The 24,783-nt window shown below is 42.7% G+C and overlaps 2 protein-coding genes across 8 annotated transcripts in view; both read right to left on the bottom strand.

Annotated features, from left to right (window-relative positions):
• The window catches only part of MCOLN2 (mucolipin TRP cation channel 2), a 53,736-nt gene extending 46,036 nt beyond the window's left edge, over window positions 1–7,700 (bottom strand). Inside the window, exon 1 of one of the 3 annotated variants that reach the window (XM_047727241.1) lies at window positions 7,428–7,700. In XM_047727241.1, coding sequence (XP_047583197.1) covers window positions 7,428–7,504 — 77 coding nt within the window. In that variant the 5' untranslated portion in view covers window positions 7,505–7,700. The other 2 variants (XM_047727243.1, XM_047727246.1) reach the window with 2 other exon arrangements.
• Window positions 7,701–10,131: 2,431 nt separating this feature from the next.
• The window catches only part of MCOLN3 (mucolipin TRP cation channel 3), a 60,373-nt gene continuing 45,721 nt past the window's right edge, over window positions 10,132–24,783 (bottom strand). For 3 of the 5 annotated variants that reach the window (XM_047727642.1, XM_047727641.1, XM_047727639.1), the window contains exons 5-13: window positions 23,721–23,805; window positions 23,544–23,640; window positions 19,708–19,807; window positions 16,618–16,730; window positions 16,387–16,536; window positions 14,601–14,702; window positions 14,385–14,507; window positions 13,364–13,570; window positions 10,132–11,311 (exon numbers count right to left, since the gene is read on the bottom strand). In XM_047727642.1, the coding sequence (XP_047583598.1) occupies window positions 11,177–11,311; window positions 13,364–13,570; window positions 14,385–14,507; window positions 14,601–14,702; window positions 16,387–16,536; window positions 16,618–16,730; window positions 19,708–19,807; window positions 23,544–23,640; window positions 23,721–23,805 (1,112 nt within the window). In that variant the 3' untranslated portion in view covers window positions 10,132–11,176. The remainder of the gene's footprint in view (window positions 11,312–13,363; window positions 13,571–14,384; window positions 14,508–14,600; window positions 14,703–16,386; window positions 16,537–16,617; window positions 16,731–19,707; window positions 19,808–23,543; window positions 23,641–23,720; window positions 23,806–24,783) is intronic. The other 2 variants (XM_047727640.1, XM_047727643.1) reach the window with 2 other exon arrangements.

The following is a 24,783-nucleotide window of genomic DNA, read 5'->3' as shown; positions in this document are numbered from 1 at the left end:
CCTGGGGACTTTTAAAACGTTTCAGTGCCTGGCTTCCAGCCCCTAAAGACATTCTGACTTAATTGGGGTCCAGTTATGAGCTGAACATCAAGATTTCTGATAAGATTTTCAGGTGATTCTAATGGGCAGGAAAGTGTAGGAACTTGTGCTCCAGAGCCCTACGATGGGTCCTCCTTTTCATCAATCCTCACATCCAATTGATCAAGTCTTCCTTCAAAGCACATCATGGATTAGCCTCCATCTCTCTCTCTATCCGATGCAGCCTCCCTGGTCCATGCCCTGTCACTTCTCACTTGACAACTTAACAGCCTTCCCTGTCCCACAGGCTAGTCAGAGGGGTAATGTTAAAAGCCCAAGTCAGATATCATTCCCTGCTGAAAACTCTGTAGTGGCTTTCCCCAGCTCTCAAACTAAAATCCAAGCCCCCCCCCAACATCATTGCCTAAAAATCTCCTGCGCCCCTCCTTCCCACACCCACCCTTCCCCTTCCTCACTACCCCAATGGCCTCCTTCCTAGCCCTGGAACATCCTGATCTGGACATATGCATTTGCTGCTTCACCTGTCCTTCTGCTCTGCCCAGCTCTCTGCATGCCTGGCTCCCCACTGCCTCTCCCATCACTGATTTTCCTTTATAACTAAGATAACATTCTTCATTGGTCTTCCCTACAAGAGAACTGCAGGAAGGTCCAGTCTTGCTAGTCACTATATCCCCTAGCATACAGCAGAGCACCTAACACATAAGAGGTGTTCAATGAATATTTGTTTTGGGAAGAAATGGGTCAATGAAGGAGACAACAATGCTGACAACATGAACATTTCTTGGCTAACACCTGATAAAGTGAACTAATAATAATGCCAGCCACAGAAACAAATATAATAAAAGCAATACAATAACAAGAATGCAAAGTCTAAAACACGGGTAGGAAAATTTGAATTAAAAATATACTGAAAAGGTGTGCTTAACCAAGATACATTAGAGAGTTTTAGGTAATTGAGTTGCTATTTTGTTTCAATTAATATTCCTAAAGTCTTTCCAAAGAATGAATGATTCCATGACTTATCACGAAAACTCACAATACATTGGGGAGAGAGAAAAGGAGTGTCCTCCTTGAAATTAAATGCAAAAGTAAAACTTAGATACATTAAAAAAAAATAAAATTGGTTGGAGCATATGATAGACATTTTTTTTAAAGATTTTATTTATTTATTTGACAGAGAGAGATCACAAGTAGACAGAGAGGCAGGCAGAGAGAGGGAGGGAAGCAGGCTCCCTGCCAAGCAGAGAGCCGGATGCGGGACTCGATCCCAGGGCCCTGAGATCATGACCTGAGCCGAAGGCAGCGGCCTAACCCACTGAGCCACCCAGGTGCCCCTAGACATTTTTTAAAATAGGATTTGACATGGCCTTTCTAAAGATGACGAAATTTACAAGCCAATGAAGACTGAAAGATCTTTACACAAACATCTATGATTTCAAGAAGTTAAAAGACAGAATGCAGAAAAGGTCTGCAATATATTTGAACAGACAGAAAAGCTTATGACCTGTTATCTGTAGAGAGCTCTCAGCTATTAGTAAGAAAAAGACAACCCAGTGTAATCACAGGCCAAGGATCTGAACAGGACAGTGAACATTTAACAACAAAAATGGGCTAACAAATTGGTGAAAATCTCAATTTTTATTTATCATAACGAGAACAAAACTCTATTGATGGAAATGTAAATTTCTGAAGGGCACTTGGGACAGACAGTAACTGGGATCTACGAATCAAGCTTCTATGGATTTATGCCACAAATGTGGCATAACAAAAAACAAGATGGGTTTTCTTTTTTTTTTTTTTAAAGATTTTATTTATTTATTTGACAGAGAGAAATCACAAGTAGGCAGAGAAGCAGGCAGAGAGAGAGGAGGAAGCAGGCTCCCTGCTGAGCAGAAAGCCCGATGCGGGGCTCGAACCCAGGACCTAGGATCATGACCTGAGCCGAAGGCAGCGGCTTAACCCACTGAGCCACCCAGGCGCCCCACAAGATGGGTTTTCAAAGGGGGTGTGAGTTTTTCAGAACAAGCACCAGTCAGAACGATGGCTAAAAAAATGTTCACTGTAACCCTACTAACAACTTTGTATTGGCCTAAAGATGTCTATGCATATTGTTAATATTTTTTAAGTTACAAAACAAATATATTGAGGTTCTATCCTTCTAAAAATGTTGACATTTATATCTGTAATTAGACATCTTAAAAGTCTAGAAGTGCATAAACCAGGAAAAAAAGTCTTGGTAATTTGGTGAAGTCGTGTTATATGTAATCTTAATTTTCTTCTTTAAATTTTCCACATTTTCTTGACTTTTGGTGACTGACATACAGATTCTTGAGTTACCATTATGAGTTAAAATAAGCTATGTCAAAGAGGATCTAATAATACATGTAATCCAGTATTTCCCTGCCCAACATTCATGGGGGAGGGAGAAAGTGGGGAAGTCATGCAGAGGCTGAACTGTGGTGTTTCCAGGGGTGGGGGTGTCACAGGGCAATCTGGCAGATGGAAGACTTTAGAAAAATCCCAACAAACCACATTGGGGTTTTTCTTCTACTCCAATTCTTTTTTTTTTTAAAGATTTTATCTATTTATTTGACAGAGATCACAAGTAGGCAGAGAGGCAGGCAGAGAGAGAGGAAGGGAGGAAGGCAGAGAGGCTCCCCACTGAGCAGAAAGCCTGATGTGGGACTGGATCCCAGGACCCTGAGATCATGACCTGAGCCTCTAAAGGCAGAGGCTTTAATCCACTGAGCCACCCAGGTGCCCTTTCTACTCCAATTCTTGCAATGAACTGATTTTGTCATGATTTGAAGAGTTGCTGAGAGAGAGACAGAGAGAGGAAGGGAGAGGGAGGGAATGGATGGGAAGGAGAAAGGAAGAAAGAAAGAAAGAGAGTGATCCAGACAGCTGAGGCTCTGAGGTAGTTAGGCCCTAATTAAAGGAAGTCAAGGAGGAAAAAAAAAAAAAAAAAAAAAAAAGGAAAAGAAAGTCAAAGAAAGAAACCTTGGTTATCCTCTAAGCATAGCTCTCAGAACATAAATGATGTGCCCATTCTAATCCTGAGAAGCACTGGGAAGAAAGACTGAATGGCTTTTCATTTTCCACTAGAGCTACTCATAAAGAATATGCATGCTACAACTTTCAGGAATTTCCCTAGACATGACCAACCATGTCACCAAGTTCCTATAAAATCATCTCCCATCACCACTTTGCTGCCTCTGAGCAGCAAAAAAGAAGAACTAGTCTGCACATTTTAAAAGTGCTTGTTCTGAACAAGTCACACCCCTTTTGAAAACACATCCTGACCAATCGGCTCTCTAGGTCAGAGATAAGTAAAGCAAAACTCCATTTCTCAGCAATACAGGATTCCCAAAGCACTTAAAGCTGGAGAAGATGGGGAGCTTGGGTGGCTCAGTTAAGCCTCTGACTCTTGATCTCTGCTCAAGTCATGATCTCAGGGTCTTGAGATGAAGCCCCAAGTAGGTTCTGCACTGGGCACGGAGCCAGCCTAGGGGAAAAAAAGACTTGAAGCTTGAGAAAATGACTGGAATTATGGCATTCCTTACATTTTGCTTTCTCTAACATATCAATAAGTGCCCAATTTAACAGGGTCATGCTGATGCCTATCCCTAAGGAAAAATAAAATTAAAAGCCACAAAGCCATAATTAATCATTTTCTCCTCGAACCACTGAATGAGTTTACCTTATTTTTAGACAAGCCCACCTCCGTGTCGGTTGGGGAATCCCTAGATTCACCCTATCTCTAACAATTCCCTCCAGTCACCATAGGTGACATGATTTTTTTTAAGCCCATCACTTAAATTATGGGTGTCCTGGAATTATAGCAAGGACAGTATTTCCGAACCTTTAGCTTCACTAGTCACCAATTATTGCCTGACAGATGCTTTAGGCTGAAATACCAGATATATTCAAGGGGAGATCACCTTCAAAGGAGAAGAAAGGAAGCCATCTCCCAACAGAGGGAACAGGAATATTGGCATCCCCCCCCCAAAAGCTGTCTTGTCACCCGGGGACTTGTGGGGAGGGAGAGGGAAGGCAGCAGAGACCCAAGATCAAAACAGAGTAGAAAGCTCAGCTGGAGGTAGGCTAAGGAAAATGGGATGAAAACCCTCCAGATGATTGCCAAAGCAAACCAACCAACCAATCAAAACTTGGCTCTAAACATCTGCCCCTGGGAAGAATATTGCAGCCTGAGTAAAAAAAGAATGAAGTCTGGAAATAAAATTTCTTTTCTCTATGAATCTCACAACATGTGATGTCAGAGCTCCCCGAAGGGAGCTCTCACTCTTCAGAAATGACACAGGGAACCTAGAACAGCCCAGCCTCAGGGAAGATCCCACTTCTAACTGTCTGGCCAAAATGGTTTCTTTCAGCTACTGATTTTACTTTGAAAGTTGTAGCCACAAGAAGCCACCTGTTTTCCCACTAAGCTTTGAGGTTTGTCTTATCCTGGGTTTCACTTCACTGATAGAGACCGAGCCTGAAGAGCTCAGCTTATGAATAGGATCATTCCTGACTTTCAGTTCTCTATTCTCTGCCACTCTGTTCGAAATTTGTCTCCCTACATTTCCTCCTTGCTTCATTAGAAAACATTTTATATTTATTATTCTGCTGTTAAAAAACACCACTTTTGATATATTCCTCCTTGCAAGAAAAGAACACGGCCTCCTCAAATACTTCATCGAGATTTACCGATTTTTAAGGGCAGGAAATTAAATAAAATTAGCACCATTATGTTGGCTTCTGCATGGGAACAGTCAGGCGAAGAATGGAACATGGGTGTTTACAATGGGTCCAGGCCACAGAACCTGGTTTAGAGGAGGTTTGCTACAGAAGGCTAAATTTACAGTCATGGGAGTTTGACTCAAAGTATGAAGAGGAAGATGAGCTAAAATCTTGAGACTGCTGACTCAAAAGGAAGAAGCTGCCGGATTCCCCCACACTTGGGCTATTTGGTTAGCACATCACAGAGGTGGTGAGCAGTTCCTGAAAGTGTGAAGCCCACATCCCACCTCTGCAGAGAACGAGGTAGCTGGTCCCTTCAACAGAAAACATCAGAATTCCTATCCTGATGTTCTAGACAACTTCTCCACCTGTCTCTTAATAACCCCTTCTTCCATTCTCAGTTTACAATGATAAAATCCAATTTCCCACTGGCATCGCACAACCAGACATACACACACATACATTTCAAATCTGAATCCCTCAAAAGCTATTTGTGGGGAGAGCTGAGTACGTGTTCCACACTGTAAGAATGGGAGCCTCTGGTAGGGAAGGAAAAAAATGAAACAAGATGGGATTGGGAGGGAGACAAACCATAAGAGATTCTTAATCTCACAAAACAAACTGAGGGTTGGGGGGATAGGGAGTGGGTGGTTGTGTTATGGACATTGGGGAGGGTGTGCGCTATGGTTAGTGCTGTGAAATGTGTAAGCCTGATGATTCACAGACCTGTACTCCCAGGGGCAAATAATACGTTATATGTTAATTAAAAAAAAAAAAGAGTGGGAGCCTCTGGAGATACTCTCTGGAGTGGATGCAAATGGTTAACTCCTGGAAGAAATAGGCTGAGAAAAATACTGGCACAAAGATTTAAAAAAGAGAAAGATTATAGACCACACCCACCATAAGCACCAGCCTGTTTACCAGTCCAAGCCGAACACCATAAATAAAGCCAGAGTCCATTTGCTCCCCCTTTCAGAACAGGGGTTTAGAGCTAAAGCAGATGGAAGAAATGTATAATTTCTGCCGATCTGCCCCATTAAAAATAGACACCTAGCATTAGAAGAGATGGTCGTTTTTGGTGTAACATTGACCAGTATCCAGTTGTCAAAAAAGTTGTACCAAAGTTATGTCTTCTCATTCAAAACTGACCTTGCAAAATTTGTCTCCCTACTTTTCCTCCTTGCTTCATTAGGATACTTTATATTTACTATTGTGTTGTTAAAAAACACCACTTTCGATATGCTCCTTCTTGCGAGAAAAGAACACGGCCTCCTCAAATACTTCATCAGCATATACCGATTTTTAAGGGCAGGAAATTAAATCAAATTGGCATCATTATGTTGACCTCTGCGTGGGAACAGTGAGGCGAAGAGTGGAACATGGGTTCCACATACACTAGAAAAGTATATGCCACCCTTGCTTTGAACTACTTATCAGGACAGCCAGCAGAGATCAAGTGAGTGCTTCTACTAAATTCTGGCTTTCCTTGCTAGCATTAAGTCCGCGTATAACACTGAGAACGCCACGCAGGAAAAGCAGGAGAGTCTCTACACTATTTTAAGAAAATTTAACGGCCCACCTCTATATTTGTTTTGTGAGCAGAGGTGGGGGAGCCAAGGCCTGTTTGTACTCAGCCTCCCCCACCTCCCCACCCCCGGGGTCAGCTGCACAGTTGGGTGGTTGCAGCTCTGACCACGGAGGTAGGGCCCCTTGGCAGCATCACCCAGCTGAACTGTACGCCTTTTCATAAAAGCAGAGGAATGGGGGTTAGCCGCACTATAACCCTCCCACCTGAGGAAAAGGCCTGTTTGTTCCGGAAGGCAAAGCCCAGCCTTATTTAACCAACTGCAAGCAGTGAATGTAAGCACTCCCAAGGCCCCAAGTAAGCTCTAGTTTAGAACAGTAAAGGCATCCACTTGAGGAGAGTTCCTCCAGAATCTGACATCCTGAAAGACACAGCTCAGGCGCCTCACCTGATCGTTAGCTTGAAAACACCTGATCCTGTCTCGGGGCTTCCCGGCCCAGGGAAACAGATAAGGCTGCGGGGCCAGTGCCTCCGTCTTCCAAACTTTCCACAGCTTTCGTTCGGGGTTCCGAGCAGGAAAACCCGCTCAGCGCACACGCATCTCGGCCTTCCCGGGCATGCCCGCCCCAAAGTCGGAGCCCTTCCAGGCGGGCTCCCATCTCTTACCCTTCCTGCAGCCGCCGGCGCGCGCAGACCCGGGCCCGGGGGTGAGGACTGCGGCCGCCGCGGGGACGGCGCCGGCGGCGGGACCGCAGGGCTCAAGTGCGCGCCGGGAGTCCAGGGGCGCGAGGCTCAGTCGTTCCCGCCCCGCCCCCGAGCCATCTCCTCCACCTCTTCGCCTCCCGCCGGGGCTGGGCAGACCGGGCAGCTGGCGGAGAGCTTCTCAACTCGGGCCCTGGGGCACTCTTCCCACGTGGAACCCGGCGGGCCTCTCGGAGCCCCGAGAGCGGGAGGCAGCGAAGCGGAGGCCGGCGGGGGCGGTGGGAGGTGGAGCGGAGGTGCGGCCGCCAGAAGACCCCGGGAGGAACGCACCTCGGGGAGGGGGCGGCGTGGCGTCCCCGGGGAGGGACCGTGGGATGCTGGAGAGCCGGGCGGAGCCGGGCGCCTCGGGGGTACTGACCTGCCGCGGGGGCCCCAGGACGCGCCTGAGGCTCCGTTCCACGCCGGAAGGTCCAGAGCCTCCACGCCGGGAGGCATGGTGCGGCCCCCGTGAGTCAGGAGGATGAGGCCGAGGGTGGGACGGCTGCACCTGCCTCGGCCCGGAGGAACCGGCCCGAGGCCCCCGCCTTCTGGTCTCGGGTGATGCTGGGAGATGCGGCCGGCCGGCCGGCCCCGCGTCCCGGGTGTCTGCCGCGAGCTCCGGCTGGGGAGAAGAGCCGTCCAAAGGGAACCGGGTGCTGGAGCTCCACACTGCCCCCGGGCGGCGGGGGCGCGCACTCCTTGCCCTCCGAGGCCGCCTGCCTTTCTGTGCGTCGGTTTTCTACACCATTCCGCGCACTACTCTAGTCATTTCTATTTTGATACTTTCGGGACTCCGTGCCAAGCCGAATGCTGGGCGCTGTGGACACCGGGATAAGAAAGAGACGGTCCTCTGCTCTAGGACTTTGCACCACCGGCAAGTTCACTCGGATAAGTTCATTCGTTAGACCGTGTTTGTATTCTTAAGTACACGATCACAAGGCTCAAGGGCCACGTCCCGGAGATATTAAGCGCTACGGAGGCACGAGGAAAAGAGAAACAAACCGCCTTTCGCTCGCATGAGGAAACTGGAGCGGACCTTCTGCGCAGGGAGTGCGTGTCCGCGTGGCCCTGGGCGGGACAGAGGGATCGCGCAGACGTGCAGGACCCGAGCGGGGGGGGGGGGGGGGGCACAGCGGCATCCCGAGCCCGAGCCTGCTGCTGCTGCCGCCACTGTTCCCTCCCAGGGCACAAAGGAAAGGACACCGGCCTGCTGGAAATGAGGTTCTCGGGCACGTGCTCAAATGTCATGCTCAGCTGCGGGAATGTTGACTTGGCAGTTTGGACCAGGCCGACAGCCTCGTTTCCGGGGAGCCCTATTCCTTCTTTCCCCGTGGTAGCAGCAGCAACAGCAGCAGCAGCAGCAGCAGCAAAGTCCTGAGTTCAGGCGATTTGGATCGGCAAGTGCTTAAAAGGTTTCTGGGGTTAGCTAGGGCAAAGAATATTCTGCCAGGTAATTATATTAAAATGCGCCTGCAGGTAGACGTAATTGGACAGAATGAGGTAAATAGATATGCATAACTGACCCTCTTCTGAAAGTCACTTTTAAGGCAAAAGTACCTATTTTAGAGTTCTTTTCACCAAAGGTGCCCACTGGGTGCGGACAGGCTTGGAAAATCCCGTTTGCATAGTACTGGTCCTACAGGTGGGCGCAAGGGTGGTTTGGTTAGGTTCCTTTTTGGAAGAGGAGAGGAAATGGTACAGTGTGGTTTTTGTGGGGAGGATGTGGACTCCATGAAAAAGACAGACTGTGGCTTGATTGGAAAGTGTTGGAGGAAGCATATGGAAAGTAAGACATACTATGTTTATATATATATTGTGTAAATATGTACATGTATACATATCATGTATATAGCACATGTATATGCACAGTTTTTACGCTACGGAATTTTCAAGGCTTTTTAATTGAAAGAAAATTCACCATGAAGAGCTACCCTATTAATCTCAAAACGCTAGGACTCCACTAAGAACAACAATCCCTTTAGAGGGGGACTGTAAACTGGGATGACTTCTTTTTATATCAGCCGACTTCTCATTACAGGTGTTTTCTAAAACTTCATATTCCTACTAAATAACTTATGATTGGGTATTTTAAAAGAAAATTTGTTGTTAATAGTGCATTTATTATTTTTTTTAAGATTTTACTTATTTGACAGAGAGAGAGATCACAAGTAGGCAGAGAGGCAGGCAGAGAGAGAGGGGGAAGCAGATTCCCTGCTGAGCAGAGAGCCTGATGTGGGGCTAGACCCCTGGACCCTGAGACCATGACCTGAGCCAAAGGCAGAGGCTTAGCCAACCCACGCACCCTTAATAGTGCATTTATTACGAACATTCACCATGTGCAAGGGCTGTGTGCTTCAAGGGACCAGAGTAACCCTGAGTGCCCACCAGTTATGAAGCTTGATTTACATGTTATCTCACAGAACACTCAGCACTCTGTGTCCTGTCCTCTCCTTTTGAAATGAGGAAAATGGGTTCAGAGAGGCTTAAGTTACAGCCCTGAGGTCACCCACACAATTTGTAGTAGATCCAAGGTTTCTATTCAGGTCTTTGAGTTTCCAAAGCCTTTATTCTCACCACACTGCCACACTGATGGAGACATAATTAACAGTTACTGCCCTTGAATGGCTTTCCTGATCTGGAGAAGTTTCCTTAGTTTCACCAAGTGGAGAAGAGATACATGGGCCTAAATACCTGTAATTGGTGATACATACAGTATTGGTAGGTATAAAGGTATTGTTTTTAATTTTTATAAAGGTATTATTTTTTTAAAAAACAGTAAGTAAATTCTTATCAAACACTGTAGAGGGAGAAATAGTTGCAGTGGGGAACTCCAAGTATCTCAAATTTCAGTTTGCAAATGAAACACCAGGGGATCCAGAGACCTAGATTTTCCATTTTTTAAAGGCCATAAGTCCTGGAAGAATAGCTTATACTCATTGTAAAACCTCACATTTCAACACCTGGAGTCATTTTTATGATTGTCATTATGTTAAATAGTAAGACTTCAGTATCTCAAGGTAATATGCATTTAACCCTTAAACAAAATTAAAAATTAACAAATTGGTTTCCTTTACAAAAAAAAAAAAGGTGCTTTGAGAAAACCTTTATTGCACATCATTGAATTCATTTCTATTTGAATAAATAACACACAAAACAAAGATGCATATTGGTAAAATCCCTGAAATTCCAATCAGCAGTATACAAGAAGTGGAGACTTTGTTTCTGTGTCTTTTTAAGGCATACATTTCCTGCTTATTTTTACATTTTCAGGATGTTTTTCAAAATATATTTAATGTGAGTTTTAGAACCTCTCCCCCTGAAACTGCAGTTCCTGACACTGAAACACTCTCTTCCGTGAGACTGAACGTGCCCGTGAAGGGCACAGTACATCACAGAGTTTGTGCAAGCCCACACAAGCAGTAAATCTTTGCAGAATGGATAAAGTGTGCACTTTAATTTTTATATATATAGAGGATACTCTTTCAACTCTGTACTTTAACACTGAAGGAGAAAAAACTTATACATGAATACTAAGAAAACCTGATCCTTTGCAGAACTAAAAGCAGCATCACATAACAGTTGTCCTTCAGAACCAAGTTTTGGACTGTTTGCTGGTGACAGTTGTCTCTTTCTTACTCTGTCCTTTAAGACAAGGTTTTAAAATACAATGATTACTGATATACAGCAACCATATCCCCTCTCTCTCAGGGATGAACCTCAAGAGAGTGGTCAAGACCAGGGTGAGAGAGTTGTGTGAAGTCCAACCAGGCATTGTTCTCTACTCATGATACAATCAACCCAGTCAGAAGAGCTGGAAGCAAGAGGTTAAGAGCTAAAGAGGGGATGGAGACTACATTTTAAAGCTATGGTAAAATAAACAAGAAATAACAAGAACCCAATAGCTTCTCTCATCAAAGTTAGTTTTAAAAAAACAACACACAAACCCAACACAAAGCTGCAAAAGACATTAAATATTTCTTTTAAAAATATAAATAGTTCTTGATGAATTACAAGTTTGCTCAAAGTAATAGTCTTTAAACCTATGACACTTGATCTTAAAATATCCATACAGTTTCCCAACTCAACTACACATTATATTTCCCTCCAGGGCACAGATTAGCCTGATAGCTACTTTTTACAACAGCAGAATATAGATACTGGAGTGTCATCTTCTAATCTGTATTTTCCAGAATTGGGTAGATCTTTGCATTCTGATATAAATGTACGAAGTTCAGTCTCTGGAAAGCCATCTTGTTGGTAATGCTACACAGAAGAATTAGGAAAAAAAAAACTCTCATCAATAAGTCCCTTGAAAACAGCTATATTTCAAATTCAAAATGGATCATTTGGCAAGGGAGGGGGATCTTTCTGGAGGAATAGTTCAGTCACTTCCAAGTATTTTCAAGTAGATAAAGCCTCTAGAGCCATTCTTAAGTCTAGCTAAGGAAAAGTGAGTCTAGAACTCTGCAGTGTCCTCATAGGCTCTTTTGTGGATCTGGTTCAACACAAAATGGGCATGTTGAGTCTGAGTGGTCTTTCCAGAGAGACTTCAGCTTCCATACCCTTTTGGAGTCTCTCTTCCAGACAGACAGGTTTGTTTAAGGGCCTTGTATTAACCTCAGTTTGGGGTCTAAGGTCTCTAGAACATGCCCTGACCAGAGAAGATCAGCCATCACTTGCCCACCTGACAGGTGCTCTGAGCTCATGGAAAGAGGTAAACATCTAAACTGTGAGTCTCAGACTTGTGTCATCAAGAGTTGTCAACTCATGGGGCGCCTGGGTGGCTCAGTGGGTTAAGCCTCTGCCTTCGGCTCAGGTCATGATCCCAGCGTCCTGGGATCGAGCCCCACATCGGACTCTCTGCTCAGCGGGGAGACTGCTTCTCCCTCTCCCTCTGCCTGCCTCTCTGCCTACCTGTGATCTCTCTGTCAAATAAATAAATAAAATCTTTAAAAAAAAAAAAGAGTTGTCAACTCATATTACAACTCTTTGAGACCTGGATATCACCCTCAAATAGTGTATAGTTCTCTGCATGCAAAGCTAAAGGCAGTGAATTTTTAGAGCAAAGGGGAGGGATTTGGACAGGTACAACCATACTCTTTCCCAGTGCTCTTGGTGACTCTAAGGACACGTCTGCCAAGCAAGTATTGAGGACACTCAGTTCTTGAAATCTGATTCAGTAAAAATGAAGTCATGGCCCTGGCTTCATTATCAAGGTATGTATAATTATCAACTCATAACCCATTGACCCCTGCTAACCTTTGCTCTATCCGTGGGATCATTTGTATGACATCATCTTTCATTACCCTTCTCATACCCAAAAGAAAGTCCCCAAGTGGAACGCCTATGTCAATGGTATACCTAATAGTAAAAGTTGTTAGAAATTTAAATGTACATGGATATTTACCCTGCCTTTCCATATTTCAAAGGGCTCGAACTTATTTTTAAAATATCCCATGTGAGTGACAATATAAATAACAGCTTTTCAAATCATATTTCTGACATGTATAAAGCATACATGGCTAGTACTTGATATACTAATCCCTTCATTCTTCTGGAGACTGGCCTCTAGGATGGTCCCAGGCAGGGCTTTGCAAAGAGTATGGGTTCAGTCACAGCACATTCTGAACTAAGAGGTCATTTTTTTCTTTATGAAAATTGGATTTTAAAACTTCCCCATAAAATTTTGAAATGTCGTATGTTTTGCTCACTTAAAACCTACTAAATTTTAGAAGTATTTTTTAAGGTGGTTTTTTGTTTGTTTGTTTGTTTTTTTTTTTTTTAAAGATTTTATTTATTTGACAGAGAGAAATCACAAGTAAGCAGAGAGGCAGGCAGAGAGAGAGGAGGAAGCAGGCTCCCCGCTGAGCAGTAAGCCCGATGCAGGGCTCGAACCCAGGACCTGGGATCATGACCTGAGCCGAAGGCAGCGGCTTAACCCACTGAGCCACCCAGGCGCCCCTGTTTGTTTGTTTTTAAGTAATCTCTCTATACCCACCATGGGCTTGAACTCATGACCCTGAGATCAAGAGTCACACACTTTCTGACTGAGTCAGCCAGGCACCCCTGATCTTTGTAATTCTAATAAAAGTTTAGAAAGCTTGTGTGAAAAAGCTTACTTGGAGACAAAACTTTGAACATTCTACAAATTCTAATTCTTCCTTTCTGTGTCTCAGTATCTAAAATTGAAGTTTTTTTTTTTCTACCCTGAAAAAATTGACATTCTATCAAATCTCCTCTCTCTTAGGTACCATATTTTATTACCATTCTACAAGTTCTGGAAATGTTGCTACTTACCACTCTTGATGAACCTACCTTAATTGTTTCATATGTATCAGTGATCAGTGCAATGAAAAGACTTAGAATCATATATATAAAGAGGCTGATGAATGAGTAGAGGTAAATTCTGCTAAATAGCCAGACCAAGTAACTTTTTTGTTGCATTTTTGCAAACGTGGCAAACATATCATCTCCATTTATCAGAGAGAAAAGGCACTCAGAGACCATGTTCAGAGAACGGAACTGGAAAAAGAAAAGAGAAAGTTTACTTTATTCCATGTTCCTTCCCAGCAGCGATTTTGTTCATGACAGCATATTAAAAATAATGGGACCAGATATCCCAAGTTACCTCTGCAAACAATGTGCTTCATTTGACGAAACTGCAAGCATTTGCTGTGTGATCTGTACAGCCTGTATAATGCCTACTATTTTCCTGGGAACAAGCAGCTCTTTCTTGATGCTCCCCTTAATGGGGTAGCCTGAACTGAAGCAGAAGCGGCCGGCCAGCACTCTTGGTGCTTTTCTGAGTCAATTCCTACCATCCGCTTTACCTACATGGAAAGAGATCCTAGAAACACTTCTGTAGAGATACCCAAGTCCTAACATGCATGCTTATACTTCTCATTTTAAAGCTAACTCCACTTAGGTTCATGGCATTATAATCCAGTTGATAACCCTGGTAACAAAATTTTCAAATATTTCTTCAACTTTCTCTCTATACTACCTTTTTAATAAAATCACACTTCCAAAAGTCTTGCCTAAATAGCATACTCTAATATATATTGATGAATCCAATGGACTAATCTTAACGTCATAGGTTGGAAAAAAAAAAGATGTAATATCTGAGATATTCCACAAAAGAAGGTGAAGTAGTTGAGTGAATTAATTATTCTCTCCAGTTGGTCACACGTACCACTTTTTGGCGCTAGATATACTCTACCTTCAACATTTTCAGGCTGATATCAAAAAATGGATGAGGCTTATTTTAAAAGGGTAATGAGCCACTGGCACTATTTTAGGAATTAACAGAAACGGGGAAAAAGTTGTTTATCGGTACCTTATCATGGTACGGCCCCAGCACAATCCATCCGCAGAAGCAGTAGCCTAAGTAAATCATAGCAGCGCAGCAACAGAACCTGATGACATTGGGCAGCGCTGCCTGCAGGGTCAGAATGAGGAGCTGGGAAAGGAAGAGAGGCCGTTAGAATCCGCTAGTCCCTCAGCCAAGAAAAGACAGCAATACCAGCAGCACGGAGATCCACGGAATCCTTACATTGTACTTCTGAAAGAAGCCGAGGTATCGGATGACTCCAAGCCACACGAGCATGGTGGAAGTCCCAAGAAGTATGCTACAGACATCATAACTTGTTAGACTCTAGAAGAGTGGGGGGAAGCAGATTATTCATTGGGGCCAAAAAATGTTTTTGGGGTTGATGTGATTCAAGCACTGTTCTAGGTGCTAAGAACAAAGAAATGAACCAAGAGACAAAATTTCCTTCCCTTGTGAAGCTTGCGTTCTAGTCTGTGTGGGGAGAGAGAACAGAAATACATTGACAAAACCTTCAGTACATTAGCTGATGGTAGTGCTGAGGAGAAAATTCAGGGGAGGGGAGAGAGAATGGCTATCTGGGTTGCATTTTCAATGGGGTGATTAGGAAGGTCTTCCTGAAAAGGTGGTATTTGAACAAAAAGACTGAGGGCAGTGTGGGAGCAAGCTAAGGAAAAATCTAGGAGAGGAGTGTTCTAGGCACAGAGAATAGCAGGGGCAAAGGTCCCACAGCAGGAGGATGCCAGGCAAGACAGCGAGTCAGCCAGAAGGAGGGAGCCATGGGGGAGAGTACAGAGTCATAGAGCTAAGGAGGTAGGTAGTTTAGGGCCTTGTGGGTAATTTAACAACTTTGCATTTTGTTCTGATAGGCTGGGGGTGGGGGGCATTGAGAGCTCTGAACAGGAGTGATATGATCCCATTTGGGTTGCTGTTGTTAAGAACAGACTGTCAGGGGCGCCTGGGGGGCTCAGTGGGTTAAGACTCTGCCTTGGGCTCAGGTCAAGATCCCAGAGTCCTGGGATGGAACCCTGCCACAGGCTCTCTGCTCTCAGCAGGGAGCCTGCTTCTCCCCCTCTCTCTGCCTTCTCTCTCTGTCAAATAAATAAAATCTTAAAAAAAAAAAAAAAAGAACAGACTGTCAGAAGAGTGAGGCTCTTGCAATAATACAGGTGAGAGCTGATGGTGGCTGGGATCAGGCTGGTCATGGTGGAGGTGATGAGACAGTTTCTGAAGATAGATGGATAGAATTTCCTCTTGGTTTAGATGGAGGGCGGAGGGGATTAGTGAAAGAGAAGAGTCAAGGATGCATCCGTGGCTTTTGTCTCCAGCAACTGAGAAGAGTTACCATTAACCGAAGTCAGAAAGGAGAAGCGGGTTTGGACTGTGGAGGTGGAGATTTGGGGAGCTTTGTTTTAGGTATGTTAAATTTGAGAGGCCAAGTAGACATCCAAATGAAAACGCGAAATCAACAGTTGGATATCTGAGACTAGAGTTCAGACAAGAATTCTAAGCTGGAGATAAAGATTTGGAAATGACTGGCAGAGAGCTGCTATTCAAAGCCATGGCACAGGAGGAGATCACCAAGACAGTGGCAGAAAAGAGCACATGTTCAAGCACTATACCTTGAGGCAGTGGCCCTTTAGTCAGTTAGAGATAGAAGGATCCAGCAAAGGGAGTCAGAAGACCAGCCTGTGATTTAGGGTGGAAACCAGGCAAGTGATAGCCTAGTGAAAAAGTGCACCAACAAAGAGGGAGCTCTCACAGTGTTAAAACCTGCCGATAAGTCAACATGTAGTTCCCACATGATTCTGACGCAGAGGCTTGTGTATCACCTTTGGACAGCTCTGCCCAAGAGATTTCCTGATGAATCTAAGAACCTTACTTCTATGGATTTTAAGTTTCTTTGATACAACATTTGAAAGAAATCATTTACTCTGCAAATGTTCACATTCTGGAAAAATGTGAGTGCAAATCTGATACTAATGATGGCATAAGTAGGAAAAAAAATTACCTTAGCTTGAATTTCCATTTTGAGAATTGATCCAATAATTGTCAATATGTCACTAATAATAATCATAATGTACCATCCGTTGACAAATTCCATTCGATCAGAAACAGAAACTTCCTTCTTATAATGGAGGAGGAAGAAATTGACAAATTCCTTTAGGGAAAAGAGGGGAGGCACGGTGAATTTCTCTGTCAATCAGTGTCCATAGCATTTCTAGAAAGCAGCAAGCCTTACCTGCTGAAGCTGAAGTCCTCTAACCACAGATCGAAGGCACAGGATTAGTGAGGCCAGGCAGGTCAGAATAACCAAGGCATCAAAGATCATCATGTAGTGAGTGTTCTTCTGAACTGGAAGGAAAGAGCAGGCCCTGTTTATGCAATGGGACATTAGTATGGTGAGCGCTACTTCTTTCTTTCTTCTTTTCATTCTTAGCCTCATGTATTTGAACTGCTGCATTGCATACCACAGGATAGATGTATTAGAGTTATAAGGACGCTCCTATTATAATCTGTCCTCTCTGAGCACAGGTGCAAGTGATTCTTTAGACAAATGAATATCTAGAGATGGAATTGTTGGGGTAAGGCAAATACATGGTTCTAAAAAGAAATCCTAAGGAATTGCCCTCCAAAAAGATCACCCCAATTTACATACCCCCACATCTTCTCCACCGTTGGAAATTAATAACTTTATTTTTGCCAATCAAAAGAGCCAATCTTATTCCCAATGATCTGAAATGCCGTCTCTATCAGCTGCCAAATTACTGTATGTATTTGAGAACCATCTCTTACCCTTTTGATGTTTTTGTGTATTTTAATGCCTAAGGCAAACACCTCTTATCACTCTTTTCTGGAATATGTGTTGGCTACTCTTGCTTGTTTATTTTTCCATACATTCTTTAGAATCAGATTGTTAAATTCCAATAAAAATCCTACTGGTAATTTGGGGGGGGGGAATCGTGCTAAATTTATAAATTAATTTAGGGAGAATTGGCATATACATAATGTAAAATCGCTTATCCAAAAAATATGATGTGCCTTTCCACCGACTCAGGTCCTTCTGCATCCTTCAGAAGCATTTTCAAACTTTATCTGAACCCGTTACGCTGCTTTTTAAAATAATTTAGATTATTTAGACATTCTTTCTGCAAAGACAACAGAGTGAAAAGGCCCTGGTTAAGTGTTCTTCACGTGAGTATTTCAAGAAAGTTCAAAGTCCTTCTTTTAAAAATTATTATGGCCATCAATAACAGATCTTTAATTATCAGCCTGTGGTCTTTTGTACTTAATGCAGTTAGCCTTCCTGGCATCCTATTAAAATATACTATCTGGATGTAAAATACTTATTAAGATCCTATTGTGTCTCAGGTATTTCTCTAGATGCTGAGGATACAAGTGGTGACCAAGATAGGCCCCCGACTTGTGGAATTTCCACTAATGGCAGCGCCGCATGTAGGGAAGTACACAAGTAAATGAACAGAAGACTCCCAGACAGGAGGAAGTGGTATGGAGAAAATAGGCATAATAGCTACCTTGTGTTGCTGTGCCACACACAGTCCTAAGCACTTTATGTGTATTAAGTCATATCATCCTCAGCCCAACCCCAACCAGGGGTGTGTGGTTATCCCCACTTGGCAGGTGAGAAAATGCAGCACAAAGAGGTCAGAGAAACTTGCCCAAGGTGACATAGCCAGTACATGGCCAAGTCAGGATTCAAACTCTGCAGTCTGTCTCCAGCATCTGTCACTCTGTTTGAGTGGTTCTGGGGATCCCTTGGGAATTGTTAGAAATGCACACTTTCTAGGGCTGCCCTAGACCCACTGCATCAGAAACTGTATTTTCACAAGCTCGCTCAGCTGGCATTGAAGTTGAGAATCACTGCCCTAAATGAGAGAGGCTGGTGTGGGGGGAATGGGGTGAAGAGGTTCCCTTTATATGGCATAGTAATGGGCAGCAGGTGTCAGGCAAGACCTGAGTGCTAAGACGGAGCCACCCACGCAGAGAGTCTGGAGAAAGGCAAGTACAAAGTCATGGCCAGCATTAGTGAATCCAGGTGAAGGGAGGTGAGCAGAGATCTCAGCCCTCATATGCTCTGCTACACAGCCTGTCTTTATTTGACAAGGTAGACTGCTCCCCACTGATGAAAAGAGAAGCCCTTAAGACTATAGTTCTATAGTTGAAAGTTCTATAATGAAGCATCCCATTAATACTGGCCAAGGAGCATCTAATTGTTATCAAAATGTCTGCATCTACTTTAGAAAAATTTTAAAACTAAGAAACAAACATTTGAGAGAAAGCCTCCATGCCAACATACTTTCATATGCTCTCATTTTCTGTATTCCAGAGTTTGTGGAGAAGTATTGTAGGGTTTACAGATGACAAGACAGGCTTGTGTTTCAAATAATTTTGTATTGAAATAAAATTTGTGATTCACGAGCCTCAAATATGTGAAGTTACCTCATAATGAAAAGAATTCTACAATGAAGAAATTTCATTTATCCTCACTATCTCATTACCACTTCTGAAATTTGTGGATCAACTAGTAGGAAGCCCTAAGGCAATGATTTTCCAAGTATTGCGTGATTAAGGGTGACCTGCACGTTCCTAGGCCCCACCCCAGACCTACTGACTGCCTTGCAGGGAGCTAGGGAAACTGCATCTAAGAGGGACCTGGGGTGATTCTTCTTCTCACCAGAATCCAAGAACCCCTGACCTAATCCAGCACAACATACCAAAGGGACTAAAAAATGACAGATCAATTGTTTTCCAGTCAATTTCCCCCAAATTTCCAATCGTACTTAGTCTATACTTGAATTCATGTCCGTATTTCCAAAATGTACCCTTTCCTCATTCCTAAATATAAAAATATTAGTGCAGGATGCTTCAGGGTCCAATCCCACCTGACTCTCCCTGGCTGTATGACCAGAGGCCCCAATATTCACTTCTAAGTTGTAGTTTCTTCATTTGTGTAAATAGGGGTGCTGCCTATCTCAAGGATATTTTAAAAATATTAAAATGTAGGTGGAAGTCCTTATGCAGTAAGCACTCAGTAAATATTAGTATGGGCATATGTAACTTTCTTTCCTGGGGGGGTCCTGTGCATTTTTTGGTAAAAACATATAGGGGGTCAGCAAAAGTCATTTCAGTTACTAATAACTTACTCATTGCCTGGAACACCAGACACCCACAATGAGCTGATCTATTTGCAGAGAGTTAGGAACTTGGGATTGATCTGATTCTTTCATTTGATGCTCCACATATCCCAGTAATTTAGTAACTTCTTTTATTTAATAACCATTTTTGAAAACTAGTAAAATTCACCACTTACTTGATCCAGATACATGCCAGTCTTTACATTCTCTGATGGAAATGTCATTATCTAAACTTATCTTAATTCTTCCACTATGGGCCTTATTGTCAAATGTTATCTGTGAAGAATAGGAAAAGGGTCAAAAACATACCTACAGTTCTTGAAACCAAGATGTCTCTATGCATTAATTAGGAGGCATATCTTTCAAGGTAACAGGATATCCACCCAGATTCTCATCCCAGACTCTCATCCTCGAGTTGATGCTAACTCTTTTCAACTTTGGGAAGTGCCCTTTACTTGTCTGTGAAATGAGAAAGTTGGACAAGATCTTCTGTCAAGACCTTTTAGTCTCTAAAACCCTGTATTTCTAGGATGGTATTCCAGCCCTGGACACCTTATAAAGCAAGAGATCTCTCTCCTTCCCACTCTGAATACCTCCAGATGTCCTCTTGATAAGAGCAAGAGCAGGTACAAATGTGCTTTCCCTCAGCTCAGGGGCTCGGCTGGGGACAGTTAGTGCTGCTGTACTTCTTACAAACACAGAGATTCATGATCTCAGGCTTACAACATTTCAGGGGAAGCTTCCCTGATTTTTATTCTGGGCCTAGACTTCTTAGTTGCTCTAGTACCATATGTATCAGCAAGGATGGGGTGACAAGGAATTAACAGCCATGTTTTGCTTCAAGGATCACCATTTCAGACACCAGGCACCAAGCAGGACAAAGCCACCAGAACACCTTCCATAGTCCTACTGTCTCCCTTCTAGCTCTCTCCACTTTGCTCAAGCAGAGACAGGGAAAGCGAGGAAATCAGTTGTGGTTTTGTTTGGTTTGTTTTTAGTGCCTTCTCTCTTAAGTTTTAAAGAAAAAACATTCTTTCAAATGCCTGCTCTTTAGGGGTGCCTGGGTGTCTCCATCAGTTAAGTGTCTGCCTTCAGCTCAGGTCATGATCCCAGGGTCCTGGGACTGAGTCCCACCTCCTCAGCGGGGGCCTGCTTCTCCCTCTGCCTCTGCCTGCCACTCTCCCTGCTTGCAGGCGCTCTCTCTCTCAAATGAATAAATAAAGTCGTTATAAAAAGAATGAAAAATGAAGGTGGAATAAATACTTTTTTAGGCATATAAAAACCTTTCAGCTGACCTGCACTATAAAAAATGTCAAAGGAAGCCCTTCAGATGGAAGGAAGATGATCCCAGATGGAAGCCTGGAGCTACACTAAAGAATGAAGCATGTTGGAAATGCTTACCTCATGGGCCAATATACTTTTTTTTCCTTATTATTTAAATTGCTTAAAAGATAATTATTTAAACAAAAACTACTAACCATGCATTGTATAGTTTGTAACACATCTGGAAATAAACTGTGTGACAACAACAATATAAAAACCAAGATACGAGACACAGAAATAGATTGTTATAGGATTCCTGTGCTCTACATGCAGTGGTATAATATCACTTGAAGGCAGATGGTAATAATTTAAATATGTGCACTGGAAACCCTAAAATAATACAATAAAAAGTTATAGCTAACAAACCAACACAGGAGCTAAACTAGGACCCCAAAAATACTCAATCCAGGCAGAAAAAGAGATTTTTTCTTTTTCTGCCTGGATATAGAGGAACTATATTAATAACCACATGTCATTTAAATGGTCTACGCACCCCACTTAAAAGGTACAGATTATAAGGCAAAAAAGCAAGAGTTAACTCTATGCTGCCTAATAAGAAACCAACTTTAAACATGAGATACAAGCAGGTTAATATCAAAAGGATGGAAAAAGATATACCATCCTAACACTCATTAGAAGAAAGCTGGAGTGGTTATATCAACATCAAACAAAGTAGATTTTAGAGAAAAGAATATTACTGGGGTGAAAAGTACCATTTCATAATGAAGTAAATTTCCTCAAATGAACGCAAGAATCCTAGATGTTCGTACACCTAATAAAAAAACTTCAAAGTACATGATGCAAGAATATATTAACTTACTATGAATGAATGTTAATGTACTACTTTTACATTATAAATCCAAATTAGAGGCACAGACAGGCAGGTTTCATAAATAGCTGTCACATAAATCAAATAACTGCTATAAACCAGATACCGAGGAAGGCCTTTAAATATCTTGTACATATGAAGTATGATAGAGCAGATGTTTTGACAACAACTTTGTTAGGTAGGTGATCATTAATTCCCTTTTACAAATGAGAAAACTGGAACTGAAACCAATTAAGTAATTTGCCTAAAGTTACAAGATACTACCTGGTGAGATGGAATTAAAATCTAGGCTTGCCTGACTCCAAAACCCCTGGATTTTCAATCAGGTATATATGGGCCCAGCTCATGTTTACTTATAACCATAGGGTGGCACTAATTGCATTTATTATTAAACCACCCTATAGGGCATCATTTGCACTATAGTTCTGCGAGACACACCACTAAATCCACAAGGCACAGAAATAGCTTGGGTGGAATCAGCAATGACAGGAAAAATAGAACATCCACATGCGGCTAACAGTCCAAGTTACTCTCGCCACTGTATCGAGTCATGGGAAAGAGTCTACATTTTATAAATGTTTCATTCTGCAAATATTGATGTCACCTACTATGTTCTTTGAATGATGCAAAGATTAATAAACTGATTCCTGCCTTCAAGGAGCTTTCAGTCTAGCAGAATTGATGATAAAAGCCTAGAAAATCCTAAAACCAAAGAGAAGGTGGGTGAGTCCATACAAAATATAAAAACAAAACCAAAAATAAAATCCTGGAGTTCAGAGCACAGACTGTGTTCCTAACTGGAGCATCACAGAGAGGGTCTGGGAAGAAGGTGTCGGTTGAGCTGAGCCCTGAGGATTATAGAACTTCTGAATGGTGCCATTTCTTAGTTTGAGAGTGGTGCAGGTGGTGGTAAGGGAGAGAAGGGAGAAGAGACAAGACTGTGGATAATCGCTCAATTTTTAAAAAATCAAGTAATATTGAAAATTCATGACTTCCCTGTTAGTATTAGGATCAAAATTTGTAGCCTAATACAAAATAGCCTTATAGTATTAGTGCCTTTTCCTGCTAAATGACATGCATAATTATTAATTATACTCTATTCTGATCTTTTGAACTTTGACCTCTGAAGACTTGATTTCTCATAGCCAATTAGTTGAGTATCATGGACAGGGCTCTGGTGTTAAGTAACAACAATCTGGACTTTGTGAAGGCAAGTTGTATCAAATGCTGTTCCACCTATGCCCCCATGCAGCATTGGATTGCTAACCTTAAGCCTCATGGGGTGGGGAGCTCACATGGGAGGCATCTCGTGCTCTCTAGAGAGCGTTCAGAGCTCCATTTGCAACTGGAATAAAGAGACCAGAGATGTAGCAGGGTGGGCTGAACAGGGAGGAACCAGAGCATCCAGGGCAGCCCAAGGAAGGCACTGTGAGCAATAACCCAAAGGCTGCACACATCTACACTGAAGAGCCTCAGCAGCCAAACCCTTGGCAATGACCATAAGCAGACAGCCACAGACTGGTAAGAGCCAACTAGAGAGGACCCCAAGCCTCTGCCACCTTTGTATTGAACACCTCCCCTGTGCCAGGCACTGGTCTGAGCACTAGAGACCCTGCACTGAACCAGGCAAGGTCTCTGCCCTCACAGGACTTACACCGAGGTACAGAGGACAGATAATTAACAAGTAAACAAGTTATCATAACAAAGCAGAGCCAGCTATGCCAATGCTTCCCCTAGGCACAGGCAAATGGAAAGATCCTGTATAGCTGATCATGCTTTAATATGGGTAGGTAAAACATGTAACTAAATCAAACATTTTTCCCTTAGCCTGGGGCCAAATTCAGCCCAGCCCACACTTACAGTCAGAGAAAAGTCATAACAGTCAGGGAGCTCATGATGACGAATGGTCTGCAAATTAATGGCCTTCAGTTTAAACTGCAGCTCCACTGTTAGGAGTCTAGGGAACAGAGGAGGCTTTAGTGCAGTGAAAACATACACACAGAGACACACAAGGTACACGCCCATCTGCTTCCTCACCTATGAAAGTCCAGAGTTAAGTTGAGTTTATTTTCTTCCAGTGCTCCAATGTGAAAATGTTCATCTGGCTCTACAAAGAAACATTCTGCCATAGAAAGGAAAAAAAAAAACCCAAAACACATTATGTTTATTGCCTAAAATAAATAAGTGAACAGTGTCTTGAAATGATAATACATTTAAGACTAGATATTCAGATTCTACTGCTCTTCTGAATTAAGATTTAAAAGCTAAACATCTATATCACTTGGTTACAATGAGTCATTTGTTTTTAAGGCACAAGTGGCTACATTTCTGGAGTGGGTGAAGGGTAGGAGACCTGAACTCTGTCTCATTAGTCTTCTATAGAATGCTATCTTCCTTCCTGCCTTTGTGAGCCTAAACGTTGAGTCCCTTCTCCCTTTTTTGTATCCTAAGCATAAGTGTGAAGTGCTTGCAGTACCTAAGATAAAATTTTCTAAATTTAAAGGACCTATTTTTTAAAATTCTATTTTTTTTAATTAAAAAAAAAAAGGAAGACAGAATTTTAAAAGATTCCACTAATCTGTATTATAATCCTTTTACTATCCCTCTCCAAAAAACGTTCCAGTGACTATTGTTAAAAGTATCTGGATACTTAATTTTTAACTCAAAGATTTAAGTTAAGGTTTAAGTACACATTGTAAATAGAACTTTGCTAATAAGAATAAGCCACTCAAGGGCACCTGGGTGGTTTAGTTCGTTCAGTGACTGACTCTTGATTTCATCTCAGATCTTGATCTCAGCGTTGTGAGTTCAAGTCCTGCATTGGGCTCCACTCTGGGCATGAAGACTACTTAAAAAAATAAATAAAAATAAAAATATAATAATAAGAAGAAGAAGAGGAAGAGGAGGAGGAGGAGGAGGAAGAAAAAGGCCTTCTATTCTAACTCCTGGTTCTGGTTCTTCCCTGAATCCACCATCAAAGATACTAAGTAGAGAAGTGCAGTTGAGGGGAGGGAGTTTTATATACATGATGAATTCGCAAGTACAACATTTTGTAAGGATAGTGTAAGTTTATGTAACTGGCTTATCCAGCACAAGAGGA

The sequence above is a fragment of the Lutra lutra genome, chromosome 4 (genome assembly GCF_902655055.1).
Source record: "Lutra lutra chromosome 4, mLutLut1.2, whole genome shotgun sequence".
Taxonomy (NCBI): domain Eukaryota; kingdom Metazoa; phylum Chordata; class Mammalia; order Carnivora; family Mustelidae; genus Lutra; species Lutra lutra.
The sequence above is the reverse complement of the archived record's forward strand: the minus strand, read 5'-3'. Positions and strand labels throughout refer to the sequence as shown.